Here is a 17,251-nt window from a genome sequence, read left to right as displayed (position 1 = left end):
ATGTCACGGCCAATCCCCTCATCACCTGAACTGCTTGGGCTACAGCAATCTGAAAACTAATCATCTTAAATCGGAGAGAAGCCGACACCTCTGTTGACTGAAATCTTGTGCTAGAACAAATGTTTTTTAAAATATGCTTCTAAAACAGCCACTGAAGTCACTACTAAATACCTTACACTTAAAATAAAAAGGTGTTAAGAAGGAACTGATTTGCAGAAACGGATTCTTTTGATGAAGTCTTGTCTCCAAAAAGAGTAATAAGAGCTTTATTATATTCATTCTTTTGGGTTAAAACGTTTAGTTTGGGTCTTCCTCCTTTTCTAGTGGGGAGCACATAGCTTTACACCATCCCTTCCTAATGAGAATGAGTTTGCATTTCTCCTATACACAACACAGCAGTGGTAAAAGTATGTACTTGGTGGGGCTGATAAAACTAATGTGACTTAAAAAAAATTTTTTTTTAAGGAGAAAATGAAGAAAACTAATCAAGGGTGGATCTCCTGAAGTCAAGTAGCATCAGAAATAATTCCTCTCAAAGCAGCAGAAGAAATGCAAGAGACAGTAAGAATAAAAACGAGTTCTTGTGTGCCAGGCACTGTGCTAAGTACTTTATTTGTACGACTTTATTTAATCTCCCCCAAAATACTATGAAGTAGACGGGAAACTGAGATACAGAGGGCTTAAGCAACTTGCCAAAGGGCACAGAGCTAAGAGAGCCTATGAGACCCAGGAACCCGTGGAGGCAGGCAGAACTCAAAGTTGGTTCTGCTAAGAGCTACTCTATATCCTAATCATCAGGTCAACACCACTCATTTACAGCTAAGACCAAGAGAAGGGAAATTAGTGTTTAAACAAAAATACCCCAGACTAGATCTAAATACTTCTTCACAACACAACTAAATTAAACTCAACAAACAAAGAAAAATACATCAACTCTCTTACAAACAGAACGGAAAAACACTGATCATTTTGAGCAAACCTGCTGAGTGGAAAGGCATGGTATATCCATTTTCTATTTCCCATGCACACACAGATATAACACAGCCGGTCAGAGCAACTGGTCATCTCAACCCTTTTTATAACTGCACTCAAACACGCTAAGTCAAAAGACAGTACACACACACACATTAAGCAGGTTTCGAGATTTATTAAAATAAAGTATTAGCAAACAATATGCAAAAACAAAGTTCTTAAGAGCTATGGCTTTGAAAAGCACAATATAGTAAAACCTAATACATTTTTATAAGTATCAAAAAGGCAACAGAATTGAAACATGTTGCTAGAATTTCATTTTCTACAACAAAAACGGAAGCAGAACAAGTACAAATAAGAAGCAGATCTATAGTGCAGCCATTGGTTTGGTCTTTATCATCTGCATATGCAAAACCTTTTTAAGAGAAGATGGGCCGGTACATACAAACATCCAGTTTTCTTGATTACAATCCTATCCAATTTTAAAATAAGTGATTTTCAAAATGCAATTTTAACCCACCAGATTAAGAAGAAAATCACTTGCCCAACTATTATCTTCAAGAGTCCCTACACATAAAATACTTCATGAATAAATCAAGGCAACATCATCTCCAATGACATGAGAAGGGAAAAATCCGATTCTAAAAAATTCCTTGTAAAAGTAAGGAACGTAGAATTGTTTGGCCTGTCGTTTTATTATAGTCAATACCGGCTAGTATCAACAAGGCACTACTTACTGAGGGAAAAGAACCTACCCATACACAAAATTCTGAACTTTTTAAGAACACTACCTTCAAATGAATCCTTAAAGGACAATGGTTTATGATGATTCCAAGAATTTTCAGAATTGAATTATTTGGACAAGAACCACACAGATCTTTTTCATTCTGCCATGAATGACAGAAGAATCCTGCGCTTGCATCTTTTCACCAAAACGTCCCATTACTTGTTTTACAGCAACTGCTACCAGCAAGTATTGTATCATAAGCTCTTATTTGAAAAAAATATTTTTTTGCTATGTGAACTCCTTCTCATTGGTTTTTGTAAACCATCCAATTTCAGGTTAACACTTCAGTTGTAACACAGTTGTATTTTAGAAGAGAAGCTTCTATTAGGAATAATCCAACAACAAAGGCTGGATAAATACTGTCCCCTCTCCTAAGTCCAGCAGGCACCAGTTTATGCAGAAGAAATGCCTTGAACTGTCACTTCCCATATATGCATCTGCTGTGAGGAGAAAACCTTCCCCAAATCCCACCGGCATCACCCGGGAAAATGGGTGCTGCTCTGGAGGAAACAGGCCTCAAGCCTGAGATTACCCCCAGGAAGCTGCCCTGCTTAGTATCTCAGGAGACCACCCATAAACCAATGTTCAGGAAAACTCCCTCCCACAAAAATCACCAAACATGCCTGAAACCACCATGCTCTATCTACCACTTTAAAAGATCCTTGCTTATCTAGCTCCTTGCTATAATGAGGACACACATCTATATTCCTATCTGAGAGAGGGAGTGAGGATTTAACTGCTAAGACAAAGAAGGGCTCAGACCCTATTCACAGATCTAAAACTGAAGTCATCACTGGAAGTTGAATTCAAAATTATCAGAAGAGCCTTCCTTCTTCAATAAGTATGAAAGATAACCAAAATATTTTAAGTGGGAAAGTGATAACAATCCAAAGTAATACTGAGCAAGCAACTACAAAGAGTATAAAGACACTGATCTAAGCTGATGTATTAGATGCTCTCTGTAAAGGACAGTACTTAAAAACAGGTACTATCAGACTTTTTGGAGGTTCTCTGCTACTGGGAGGATTTTATTTTTTGTATAAACCTTCTCCTTCAACAGAATACTATTACAGGAGGACTGTTTCCCACAGGTACCCTCAAGGGTTTTATAATGTGAGCCCCAGTTCTCATCCTGACAAGAGATTTCAGATCCGAACACTTATTGATCATTTTACATCTTCAAAGGAATTCTTACTCCCAAATGTTATGAAAAGTATAAAGTAGCTATATCCTCTTTCTGTATTATGAGGTATATAGCTCACTGAACTACCTAGTAATCTTACTGTGGATTTCAACTCAGAAACCCAGCCAATTCTACTACCACAGTTTCCTTATATAACAATAAAATGTGAAAAATGATTTATATTCTGATGTATATGACTTGACATTTTGTTTGATGTCTTCTTTAATCGCTAAGGAAAAAGTGTTAGCTTCAGATCAATAACATGCCTACTAGTTGACATTCCATAACTTAAGCCAAGCAATACCAAAAAGACCATAATACTTTATGATAAAGAGATGCTGATCAAATGCAACTCTTAAATTTTTTTCCCAATCATCTTTCTGTTGCATTAATTCATTACTCAGATTAATTTTGTTTCCATTTCTCTTTTTGCATTTACCAAACCAGCTGCCATTTTATTATTTCCAGACTCTAGTCTTTTCAGCTCACATATGTTAATTTGTTATACAAGCTATAAAACGCGATTGTTCCAGGGGTGTTGATGTTTCCATAAATTTGACTATAAACCATTCTAGAGATTAAATAAAAATTTAAAAGTGTAATTTTCTGAAAAGGTTTCTTTCAGAAGTGTCTTCTTTTCATTGGTCACTGGCAATTTTTATTTCCCATCCATGGATTTTGGGCACCCTCGGGAATTAGAGAAGCAGCTACACAGAATACAATTTTCACTTAAAATCCAGGGATGGGGAGTTAATCACTTTTAGGAAATACAACAGGCTTATACTTTTCCATGAAACTTTTTAACAGTTAAGAGCTTCAGTACTGCCCTTCATGAGATAAAATTCCTTAGGGAAAACACAGAAAAGGCCAATCACATAAAACTCTGCCAACTTTCTAAAGGCTGTAACATGAATAAAAACAATTTTTACTTAACTCAATTGAAAACATCAATAAAACAATTCAATAGTTTCCACCAGTTCAAGCCCACTGAAGTTGATTACGTGTATCTGTCATTCAACCTGGATGGTTTTTTTCCTATAAATTTGTTCCAAAGATTGTGCCATAAACCTGGGAAGTAAAAGAATAATGTAAGTAGCTGCGTTTGAACACGAAGCAAATAATTCTCTTTCATGTGGCTGACACAACTCTGGAAGATGAAGAATGCATGTCATGTAAAACTTATGTGTAACTCAGGCGAGGGTCAGAAAGGATCCTTTTACCCAGCAAAGAACCGCAAGCTGAAACACATATGGCTCGTCACCTGAAAGAACTAAAGCCACCCACCGGCTGCACTTTGTAAAAGCAATAAATAATGGCACAGAGAACAAAACCAACTGCATTCTCCTTTCCTCAAAAAATGCAATTTTTTTCTTCTCTTAAAAGCAGAAAGGGCAAAGTCGAAAGTCAAACCAAACTGACATTTTAAATAGAAGACTGACATGGCTCCATATACTTCCAAAAGGCACCAGAAAATAGCTTTCTCCAATAGGTAAATTAAGTCTTTTTTTTTTTCAAAATAATGTCTCTGTTCTCATGCCATAACAAAGTGTCCATTTGACTGCTCTCTAGAAAAAGAGGTTAAAAGTTCTTTACCCAAAGCCTTCAAGCATGACTGACTGACTGAACGGGTATTTCAGAGTATCCATGTCTTTCCTCTCTTGAGGACTGTGCTCTGAGAGACTAGCAACCACAGAGGTGCAAAAAAAAAAAAAGAAGAGGAAAAAACCAGCATGCATGGTAACTGAGAACAGTCTGCAGTCTTTGATATGTGAATATTTTAAAGTCAACTATCTCCACAACCACTGCTTATTCATTCAAGTACCAGACCAGTAGCCTCAACTTGGGGCCAGACTGAAGAGGCTCTTCTGGCTACAGGACACAGGTCTGTCTGTTCCTTGCTCAGGGCAACTGATGCCAGTAAGAGCAATGGGATTAAGTATGTGATTTTCCAACATGGATAACACCCATAAAGCGGTAGGGACTTAAAAAGGCACCTTAAATTGGAGCTATAGAATAACAGTCTTATAATCTAGGTTGAAAAATACAACAAAAGCTAGAAAAAGTATAACTTCCTACAACTGTAATCTATAAACTGCAGTGTTTGTTAATACAAAAGGGTACCAAGGAAGTAAGGATGAGCATCCAAGTCCAAGTCACTTGAGTGTGTTTCACAAAAGATTACACTAGAAACTGTCACCCATCAAAGTGCAAAATAAAAGATTAATGCATGTCAAAATTAGAGTTCTTACAACATTGGCCAAAAGCAGCAAAGCTGAACAAGGCCGTGCGTGCACTGTCACTAGCTATAAAGTAGTACTTATGACAGATTCTGAGTAAATGACATATAATGGAGATCTGTTGTTTACAATAAATTTTTTTTTTTAAAAAAAGGAAATGTTTTACAAAAGATATACTGAGTGAAGTCACAACAGACTGACAAACATTTAGCTGTATTAAATGTAAATTTTATGACATCACCTAGAAAACTATCACTTTGCTTTTACTGAACACTACTTGTTAGAGCAGTGCAGTATAGTGTTCCTTCAAATAAAAGGGTGATTTTTTTTTATAGTTTCTTTTCAGCCTCTACCATATGCTTTTACAAAACAATGAATTACACTTTCTTCACATTGGTAGGACAAAGAAACTGGTAAAAGTAGATCTTCTGTAGGGTTAAGAGGAGAAGGGAAGACTTTTCACGGCACACCTTCTTACACTGTTACAATTTGTCATCACGTGATGTATTACTTTTTCAAAAAAACTGAACAAATAACAAGTTGGTTGGGACAAGAAGGCAAAATTATGTCCCAGTTTAAGATCAATGCCAAACTTGTGAACTGGGGTACAACACTTACTTTACATTTCTCACAACACTTTTGAGAGTTAATCACATGAACATGAATAACAAACAAATGTAGATTCATCACAAAATACAAATGTATTGGTCACAATTATGTAGAAAAAAAATAAGCTGTAATATCTGTTTTCCATGTAAGCTCACAGTATCTGTACTGAAAGTTTCCCTAAAATTAAAACAAGTCCATTAATAATATAATTGAAAAGACTACTTCTGCACTATGAGACGGAAGATATGGGGTTCAGAGGGGAGCCCATCTGAGTCAGGACTTTATCCAGCCACTGAAGAGGCCCATGAAGATGAATCTCAATCCAACAGGGGGTGCTGGTAACATCCTGCCGGTGATATTCTGCTCCCCAGCCCTAAGAAAATGAAAAGATATCATAGCAAATACCTCTTTAAACTGTCAATCAGCCTAAAACAATTTTAACAAACTAACAAAGAGATACTTTAACAGTGGAGGACACAAAACCAATCTCAGGATTCACCATGGAATTAAAAGCAACAGAGTTGGGCGCCTGGGTGACTCAGTCGTTAGGCGTCTGCCTTCGGCTCAGGTCATGATCCCAGGGTCCTGGGATTGAGCCCCGCATCGGGCTCCCTGCTCAGTGGAGAGTCTGCTTCTCCCTCTGCCCCTCCCTCCTCCACTCGCTCACTCTGTGTCTCAAAAAATAAAATCTTTAAAAAATAAAAAAAATAAAAAATAAAAGCAACAGAGTTGCAGTACTGAAAGAGACAGGATTCCCTTAACAGAAATCCTTGGGGCAAGATATGTTTCAGAATTCTTTTTCTTTTTGAAGTTTAGAAAGTTAATACAGTACAACAGCTCATAATTAAAACACTATTATTTCTGCAGTGAGATACATTCTCACTTAATGGGATAAATAAAACCCACAAACAGCCTCATATAAGTTCACATCAGATTTTGTTGCGAAAAAGTTTTGGTTTTCAGGTTTGGGATTTTTTTTTTTTTTTAACTGAGGTAAGACACTGTAGATCTGATCAATGCACACAACTGTAATTAAAGTAGCTGGGATGAATTACACTGGAACACTTTAGCCTAAAATTCTAGATAAAGATTAAAATTTTTTTCACTTTTATTTGCCTGGATTCACCAAGCTCTCTGCTTTACAGCTTACAGTAGTGCTGGCCCAGGAAAATGAGGCTTGGGAGGAGGAGATGGGGAGTAGAGATTAAACACATAAAAGTTATGTTTCTGGGGCACCTGGATGGCACAGTTGGTAAGAGTCCTGGGATTGAGCCCCGCATCCCTGCCCTGTATCCCTGCATAGTCAGGCTCCCTGCTCAGCGGGGAGTCTGCTTCTCACTCTCCCTCTGCTCCCTCCACCCCCACACACTCTCTCTCTTTCAATCAAATAAATAAATAAAATCTTCAAAAAAAAAAAAGTTAGGTTTCTATGGAGGGGGAATGCCTTTGGGGCTACTGATAAACTGATGCATAGAAAAGACCGACAGCAAAGCAGCAAGGCAACACTGAACTGTGGGTCTGAATGTCAAAAAGAAAAAGCCCACTCGGAGCATTTCACAATTGTTCTCCTTTGGTTAAAACCTTAAGGACCGAGTGGATAGAGTACAGGATGCTTATATGTGTCACTAAAATTCTTCCCTATTTTTACTCACAAACCATCATCTTCGGAAGGCCAGTAAAATCAGGCCAAGAGCAAGTGATAAATTTGAAAAGTTCTTTCAACTCTGCAAATCCTTAATAACAGAGGTTAAATGCAAGGAAGCTAATTTTAGTCTTCTAAAGAATTTTTTAAGTCACTCCAGTGGGATCTAACAATAATTGAAACTGCCGAAGCTAAGGAACTTCAAAAGCAATTTTAATATTAAATGCTTTCTAGCAATTCAGTCTTTAACCGAAGCTCTTTATAAACTCAGCCCCTATTCAGTATCAAAATCAGTATCATGCATTTTATGTCTGGATTATAAAATTAAAACTTAGACCTACCGTGTGGTTTTAAAGCTTTAAAACTCAAGAATATCATTTAAAAACCTATTAAGTCAGGTCAAAAGTAAATACTGACTTTCATTTCACAAAGACATTTTAAAATCATAACCTATAGAAATATAATATACATATTTACAGTGACTCAAATTAAGCTACAGGTTACAACCCACTCACCTTGACAAAACTCATTCGAATGGTACACATTTTGGTGAGCTCATACACTGCCTCAAATCCATGGTTGACAGATTGAGCCAGAAGCTGAGCAAACTCTTGGTTGTTAAAAATTTTGAGGCTGCAACTGCTGGGAATCTTACAGACAGTGGTAGGATGAAAGCCATGATGGAAGTTGCAGTTCCTACTCTGAACAAATATGCTGCTGTCACTGAGGCACTCTGCATACACTTCTCCACCAACATAGTACAGGTGAACACCTTAAAAAGACGAGCATTACAAGACTCACCTTAATATACCGCAGCATAACGAAACCAAAGCGGTTGTCTAGAGTGCAATCAAGAATACCCGCTAACCTACAGCAAACGACCAACAGTCTGTAGACAGAAGCTACCACTAGAGGGCCTTACACTGCCGAAGATAATCAAGAGGTCTACAATGGTCCTTAAATAACTAAAATGTAAGCCCCAGGTTGGCAGCTTATTAGGTTTATCAGTTCTTAAGTTCTTTTCTCTTTGCCAACAATCATTTATTATCTCTATGAGAGAAAGCAAAGACAAAAAGAAAAAAAACACCTATGATGAGTCCTTTCAAAGGAACATTTGGCGCTAAGTTAATTTAACTATCACAAACAGTCAATTGGCAAAATGCTCTGCATTCTTTTTTACTAATGGAGAGTACAGGAGCATTAAAAAAGACCCTAAGTAGGGCGCCTGGGTGGCTCAGTTAGTTAAGCGACCGCCTTCGGCTCAGGTCATGATCCTGGAGTCCCGGGATCGAGTCCCACATCGGGCTCCCTGCTCAGTGGGGAGACTGCTTCTCCCTCTGAGTGTGCTCTCTCTCTCTCAAATAAATAAATGAAATCTTTAGGAAAAAAAAGACCCTAAGTCACATATGTAATTTCAGGTCACAAGAAGAGACTTTAAATGGCAGATTTATTTTAGTTCCCTTGAAAAGAATGGTTTTGGTATTTTAAAAATATATATGTAAATAATGTGAATATACTTTCAATATTAAAACTTCAAATTATATAGCTAAAGCTGAAGTTATTTCCAACTTTTCACCACCACAAACAATGCTAAAAAGACCATCCTTGTACACTCATACTTCATACACATGTGAGTCAAAGACTTATATTAGGCTATGATACGAAAAACTATGTTTTGTTTCTGAGCAAATAAAATGACCCATGGAGGAAGGGATCCCAGAACTGGATACTAGGAAAAATGGGAAAACAGTCTAGAATTTAAGAATTCCACAGGTAGATTTCTCTTAAATCATCCTACGGTAGTGGGAAAACCAATACACAGAAGTGAGGCATTTCACCTACAAAATCAATGCCACGTTGGCAACAGTCAAAAGAGAATGGAAGCTTTCTTGTCAACTTATTTTTGGCCATAGTATTTTGCTGAATCTCTTCTATAAGAAATGAGATTACAATTACAATTATACCTTTTGTAGGTACAAGTATAGTTTACCTTTTATAGGTAAATGGTGTAAGTGTACCTTTGGTTCTAACTTGGACTAAGACTTCCCTCAAGTCCAAGAAGCAAAACAGAGCTAGTGGTAAAAACTGAACTCACAAGACAGGCAATACACTCTACCTGGGATAGGCTTCCTTCCTGACCACTTGATGCATGAGACTCGGACATTCCACCGAGGTGGGAGAAGTTCCTTGTTTGTTGTGGCAACTGTCTTGTGAGATGAAATATAAATAAAACCTAGTTACCTGAATTTAAAAGGCAGGAGGGGTGGTGGTGAAGCCACTGGAAACTTGTTATCATTCAAACTGGACTTCTTACCTGTAACCCAGCTCCTCCAACATAACAGAAATTCTTACAAGGCACCTCAACTCAAAATACCGTAATTAAAAAATTCTAATCCTTCACCAGCATTCATATATTCCACAAATATTTGCCGTGTACTTACTATGAGCCTGGCACTGTTCTAACTGAAAATAATGCTGTGAACAAAGCAAATTTCTGTAAAGCTTATATTCCAGTCAGGAAGACACTCAAAAAATAGATACAGAAATAGTATGATTTCAGATCCTAAGTACTATGACGAAAAACTAAGCACGATAAGGAAAAGAGGCCTGATTAGGTCTTGACTTAATACATTCTCTAGCATCTGCAACTTGAGGGTACAGCCCACGCCTCAGGCTCGCGGTATACTCCAGCGCCTTACACAACTCACAGTACACAGTGAGCACAACAAATGACTGACTTCAACTGAACGCAGGGAAATGACAAAATTACCTTTTCCGATATGTCGCCTAGTGTTTTCAATTGTTGAATTACGATTAACATTTGACAACAACCCCAAGCAGAATCTACTTTTGTTATTTGAAGGGTCTGTGAATCCATCTACTAACACGCTAGTAGAAGATGCATGAAAAGCCTCCCCAACACGATTGTTTAATTCATAGTAGACAATTGAACACCAATGTTTCGGCTCTTCATAGGCAACGGGCTGAACGTCTGTAAACAAACCAGACAAAAAAACGATTAATGAGTGAATTAGAAACCCCAGATTCTTTGTTTCCTTTAAGCCAACACAAGCACTCTATGAAAAATATTTTCAGATATTTCACTTAAGTATCACTGTCCTCCCTGGCTTTGAGTCTATTACCTTACAAAAAAAAAGAAAAACAGTAATGTCTTGAAAATGAATATTTTAAAACTTATCCAAATACAAGTATAAGGATAGGCAGTATCACATTTATTTTATTTTTTTATTTTTCTTAATTTTTTATTATTGAAGTAGAGTTGACACACAATACCATAATGGTTTCAGGTGTACAACACAGCGACTAGATAATCCTGTATATTACTCAGTACTCACCACGATAAACGTAGTTGCCATCTACCAAACAACACTATGCAATATTATTATATTATTCTCTATGCTGTACTTTTCATCTCCAAAACTTATTTAATGTGTAACTGGAATTTTGAATCTTTTAATCCTCTTCTCCTGTTTTGTACACCAGCCCCCTCCAGCAACCACCAGTTTGTTCTCTGTATTTATGAGTCTGTTTGTGGTTTATTTTTTTTTCATTTGCTTTGTTTTTTAGATTCCACATATGTGTGAAATCATATGGTATTTGTCTTTCTTTGTCTGACTTATTTCATTTAGTATAATACCCTCTAGGTCCATCCATCTTGTTGGAAAATGGCAAGATCTCATTCATTTTTATCACTGAATAATATTCCATTGTGTATATATCTCCTTATATCTATTGATGGATAATATTCCATTGTGTATATATATCACTTATATCTATTGATGGATACTTAGCTTACTCCCATATCTTGGCTATCGTAAATAATGCTACAACAAACACAGGGGTGCACATATCTTTTCAAATTAGTGTTTTTGAAAAAAAAAAATTAGTGTTTTTGCTTTCTCTGGGTAAATACCCAGTAGTGGAATTACTGGATAATATGGTATTTCTATTTTTAATTTTCTTGGAAATCTGCATACTGTTTTCCCCAGTGGCTGCACCAACATATACTACCACAAACAGTGCACAAGAATTCTCTTTTCTCCACATCCTTGTCAATACTTATTTGTCCTTCTGATACTAGCCATTCAGACTGGTGTGAGGTGGCATCTCACTGTGATTTGAATTGCATTTCCCTGATGATTAATGATGCTGAACATCTTTTCATATGTCAGTTGACCATCTGTATGTCTTCTTCGGAAAAAGGCCTATTCAGAGTCTCTGCCCATTTTTCTAACCAAATTGTTTGTTTGGTTTGGGTTTTTTTCTTGGTGTTGAGTTGTGTAAGTTCTCTTATTTATTTTGGATATTACTCCTTATCAGATATATCATTTATAAATATCTTCTTACATCCAGCAGACTGCTTTTTCCTTTTGTTGAAGGTTTCCTTAACTGTTACAAAGCTTTTTATTTTGTAGTCCTAATAGTTAACTTTTGTCTATTTTCCTTGCCTGAGGAGACATATCCCATAAATATGTTGTTAAGGCTGATGTCCAAGTGATCACTGCCCTATGTTTTTCGAGAAGTTTTATGGTTTCAGGTCTCACAATTAGGTCCTTAGTCTGAGTTTTTTTAGTGTGTGGTGTAAGAAAGTGGTCCAGTTTCATTTGTTCACATGCAGCTGCCCAGTTTCCCCAACAGCATTTACTGAAGAGACTGTCTTTTCCCCACTGTATATTCTTGCCTCCCGTGTCGCAGATTACCTGACCATATTAAGTGTGAGCTTATTTCTGGGCGCTCTATCCTGTTCAATTGATCTAAAGTTGATCCTGCAACTTTACTGATTTCCTTTCTTAGTTCTAGTAGTTTTTTTGGTGCAGTCTTCAGGATTATATACACACACACACACACCACGTAATTTGCAAATAATGATAGTTTTACTTCTTCCTTTCCAATATGGGTGCCTTTTATTTCTTTTTCTTGTCTCATTGCTGCAGTTAGGACTTCAGTACTATGTTGAATACAAATAAGTGGCAAGAATGGCCATCCTTATCTTGTTCCTGAGCTTTTCACCATTGAGTATGATGTTAGTTGTGGGTTTGTCATATGTATCGTCTTTACTATATTGAGGTATGTTTCCTCTAAATCCACTTTGTTGAGAGTTTTTATCATAAACAGATAATGATTTCTGTCAAATGCTTCTGTATCTACTGAGATGATTATTACCATTTTTATCCTTCATAAGTTACTAATGTAATATATCACACTGGTTGATTTAGATACTAAACCACCCTTGCACCCGTGGAATAAATCCCACTTGATTGTGTGGTGAATGATCCTTTTAACTTACTGTTCAATTTGGTTTGTTAATATTTTGTTTAGGATTTGTGCATCTAAGTTCATCAGGGATACTGACCCATAGTCGTCTTTTTTGTGGTGTCTCGATCTGGTTTTGGTGTAAGGGAAAGGCTGGCCTTGCAGAATTAATCTGGAAGCTTTCCTTCCTCTTCTATTTTTGTAACAGTTTGAGAAAAATAGATATGAACTCTTCATTAAATGTTTGATAGAATTCACCTCTGAAGCCATCTGGCCTTGAGCTTTTGCTTGTTGGGGGAGTTTTTTGATTACTGATTCAATTTCATTACTAGTAATCAGTTTGTTCAGATTTTCTACTTCCTCCTGATTTAGTTTTGGAAACATTGTCCAATTTGTTGGCATACCATTTTTCATAGTCTCTTATATTCCTTTTTATTTCTATGGTTTGAGCTCTTCTCTCTTGTTTCTGATTTTATTTGGGCCTTTTCTCTTTTTTTCTTGATGAGTCCAGGTGTTTGTCAATTTCGCTTATCTTTTCAAAGAACCAACTCTTGGTTTCAATGATCTTTCCTATTGCTTTTTAAGTCTCTATTTCATTTATTTTCACTCTGATCTTTATTATTTCCTTCCTTCTACTAACGCTGAGCTGTGTTTGTTCTTCTTTTACTAGATCCTTTAGGTGTAAGGTTAGACTGTTTATTTCAGTTTTTTCTTGTTTCTTGAAGTAGGCCTGCACCACTATAAACTTCCCTCTTAGAACTACTTTTGCTGTGTCCCAAAGTTTTTCAACAAGTGTGTTTTCACATTTTAAATTGTTTTTCTAGCACAGTCTAATCAAGGTTTAAATTTGTAAAACAAGCCTCTGTATCAGCAACCTGAAATACTTAATTATACCAGCATTTGTAAAATTATTCTAAGCAAAAATATGAACTAAAAAACCAAGCAAGCTAGGAATAGAGGGTAACTCCTACAATTTGATAAAGAACATTTACAGGAAACTTATACCTAACTTCATACTTAATGGTGAGGAACTAGAAGATTTCCTGCCAAGATCAGTAACAAGTTAAGTATGTTCTCACCATTCCTTTTCCAACACTGTACTAGAAGTCCTAGCTAATACAGTTAAGAGAAAGGGTAATAGAAGGTATACAAATTGGAAAGGAAGAAATACAATCATCTTTGTTCACAAATGACATGGCTGTCTACATAAAAAACCTGAAAAAAAATGAAAAAAAAAAGAACTCCTGGAACTAATTAAGCTATTACAGCAAGGTTGCAAGATGCAAGGTTAATATACAAAGTCAATCACTTTGCTATATACCAGCAATGACCATGTGAAATTTGAAAATAAAAATTCATGACCATTTATATTAGCATTCAAAAGAACAAATACTTAGGTAAAAATCAAAATAGGTACAAGACCTATATGAAGAAACTATAAAGCCCTAAAGACAGACATCAAAAAGGAACTAAATAAATGCAGAGAGAGCCCATGTTCATGGAAAGGAAGCCTTAATACTGCCATGAAGTCAGTTCTTCCCAACATGATCTATAGGTATCAATGCAATCCCAATCAAAATCCCAGCAAATCATTTTGTGAGTATCAACAAACCGATCCTAAAGTTTATTTGGGGCAGCAAAAGACCCAGAACACCTAACACAATACTGAAGAAGAACAAAATCAGAAGACTGACACTATTCAACTTACCATAAAGCTACTGTTATCAAGATAGTATGGTACTGGCAAAAGAACAAACAGATCAAAGGAACAGAAGAGAGAGCCCAGAAAAAGACCCATATAAATACAGTTAACCAATTTCTGATGAAGGAACAAAGGCAATAATGGAGAAAAGATAGTCTTTTCAACAAATACTACAAGAACAACCACAGGCAAAAAAATTAATCTACACACAGACGTCACACCCTTCACAAAAATTACCTCAAAGTCAAAGACCTAAACGTACAACACAAAACCGTAAGAGGTTCTAGAAGATAACATAGCAGAAAATCTAGATAACCCATGAATATGGTAATGACTTTCTAGATACAACATCAAGGCATGAACCATGAAAGAACTGATAAGCCAGACTTTATTAAAAATTCAAAGTTTCTGCTCTGCAAAAGACACTATCAACAGAATAACAAGACAAGCCACAGCCTGGGAGAAAATATGTACAAAAGACATACCTGGTAAAGGACTACTATCCAAAATATACAAAGAACTCTTAAAATTCAACAAGAAAATAAGTAACCCAATTTAAAAAATGGGTCAAAGACATAACCAGCCACCTCATCAAAGAAGATATATACATAACAAATAAGCATATAAAAACATGCTCCACATCATGTGTCATTGGTAAATACAAATTAAGATAGCAATAAAATACCACTATACACCCATAAGAATGGCCAAAATCCAAAAGTGTGAGAACACCAAAAATTGGTGAGGATGTGCAACAATAGGAATTCTCATTCACTGCTAGTGGGAATATAAAATGGTACAGCTACTTTGGAAGACAGTTTGGTGGTTTCTTACAAAACTTAACATACTCTTACCATATTATCCACAAAAATGCTCCTCAGTATTTACAAAAAGGAGGTAAAAACTTATGTCCACATAAAACCTACACACAGATGTTTATGGCAGCTTTACCCATGACTGCCAAAACTTGAAAGCAACCAAGATGTCCTTTTGCAGGTGAATGGATAAACTGTGATAATTTCCAGTTGATGGACTAATTCAGCTCTACAAAGAAATGAGCTATCAAGGCATGAAAAGGGATGAGGGAACTTAAATGCATGTTACTAAGTGAAAGAAACCAATCTGACAAGGCTACATACTGTATGATTCTAACTAGATGCCATTCTGGAAAAGGCAAAACTATGGAGTCAGTAAAAGTATCAGTGGTTCCAGGTTAGAAGGAGTGAGGAATGAACAGGCAGAGCACACAGGATTTTTAGGGCAGCGAAATTATTCTGTATACTGTAGATATACTTCTGTATACTACCAGTACTAGAGAGGTACATACCTGTCATTATTCATTTGTTCCAATCCACAAAACATACAACACCAAAAATGAAACCTAATGTGAACCATCGATTTGGGGTGATAATGATATGTCAAGATAGGTAAGACTGTAATAAATGTACCAGTATAGGGTTTTGGTAGCTGGGTACATGTGTGGAGGCAGGGGTGTGTGGGAAATCTCTGTACTTTCCACTCTTATTTGCTGTGAACCTAAAACTCATATAAAAAACAGAGTCCGTTTAAAAAAAAGAAAAGACACAGAAGGAAAACAAACACAACTAAGTGAGCATGAACTCTGGGTAAAAGGTGGTATACATTCTAATGTTAAATGCCAGAAGTGCCGATGGAAAAAGATACATACACAAAATAAACGACCAGCCAAACTCTTCTTATTGTAAAACTGAACAATTCATAATGGATGTAATGGATGGGAAGGACACATGTAAATTTTTCACCCAGCGCTGGTAGATTATCTTTCTTGGGGCTGAAATCAGAAAGAAAAGTCAAGAACCCTCAAATTTCCTTTCAAAAAAGGCAGAAATTAAAAATGTCCAAAAAACCCTCAAAAGTGGCTATGTGGCCTACGTAAGCAGTACAAAATAACTGGTTAACTTTTAAGACTCAGTTTTGATTATTCAATTGCAAAGAATTCAGATAAGGAGGAACATAAAAAAATAAAACAATGTGGACCCATAAAGAGAAGTCCTAAGGGCTCAGAATATAAAGAAGCTTATATAAAAAGATGGAACAGGGAGGGGCCCACAACCCAAGACATATACAAATGAGTTGCAAGCAGTTATAAGAATAGTGTCAGGAAAGCTAGAGCCAAAAATGAGCAGAAGCTTGTCAAGAAAAAAATTGCTAAGCAAAGCTAAAAAGACAATTTTGGTTCAGAGAAAAGAAAAGAGCTCGGCCTCTACTCAAGGCAAAGGACATATTGTCAACCGGCAATTCAAGGCGCTGCAGTTTAACTCTAATGTCCCTTTTGTCACCTCTCTGTCAAAATAAAACAGAGAGAAAACACACAAAATAGGATTGAAACTAGAGGAAACTGGCAGAGCAAGATGGTGGAGGAATAGGAGACCTGGATTTCGTTTGGTCTCAGGAATTCAGCTGAATAGGGATCAAACCATTCTGAACATCTACGAACTCAACAGGAGATCGAAAAAAAGAATAGCAACAACTCTCTGAACAGAAAAGCGACCACTTCCTGAAAGGTAGGACTTGCGGAGAAGTGAATCCGAGGCAATATTCGGGAGGATAGACGGCGGGGGAGGGGGCCTCCGCTGCGTCTGGCCAGTGCTAGAGCCGCGGAGCAAAAAATCGGAACTTTTAGAAGTCGGCTCCCTGAGGGACGTCGCTCCAGGGGCTAAGCGGGGGGTGGAACCCTCGCGGGACAGTGTGGTCTCAGGACCCTCTGGGGGTCACAGAAAGACAGGGGTGCCTGAGTGCGGCAGAGCTCCCAGGTATCGGAGCGGGGAAGCCGGCTGCAGAGATGGGGCCAAGGAGCGTGCTCTCA

The 17,251-nt window shown here is 37.0% G+C and overlaps 1 protein-coding gene across 2 annotated transcripts in view; it reads right to left on the bottom strand.

Moving 5' to 3' along the window:
* Positions 1-1,132: 1,132 nt before the first annotated feature.
* SMAD5 (SMAD family member 5) overlaps positions 1,133-17,251 on the bottom strand; it is a 58,411-nt gene continuing 42,292 nt past the window's right edge. For both annotated transcript variants that reach the window (XM_035727634.1, XM_027605361.2), the window contains 3 exons: positions 10,201-10,422; positions 7,946-8,202; positions 1,133-6,161 (listed from right to left, as the gene is read on the bottom strand). In XM_035727634.1, coding sequence (XP_035583527.1) covers positions 6,018-6,161; positions 7,946-8,202; positions 10,201-10,422 — 623 coding nt within the window. In that variant the 3' untranslated portion in view covers positions 1,133-6,017. The remainder of the gene's footprint in view (positions 6,162-7,945; positions 8,203-10,200; positions 10,423-17,251) is intronic.

Source organism: Zalophus californianus, chromosome 5 (assembly GCF_009762305.2).
Source record: "Zalophus californianus isolate mZalCal1 chromosome 5, mZalCal1.pri.v2, whole genome shotgun sequence".
Lineage (NCBI taxonomy): Eukaryota > Metazoa > Chordata > Mammalia > Carnivora > Otariidae > Zalophus > Zalophus californianus.
Note: the sequence above shows the minus strand (reverse complement) of the source record. Positions and strands in the feature narration are given on the sequence as shown.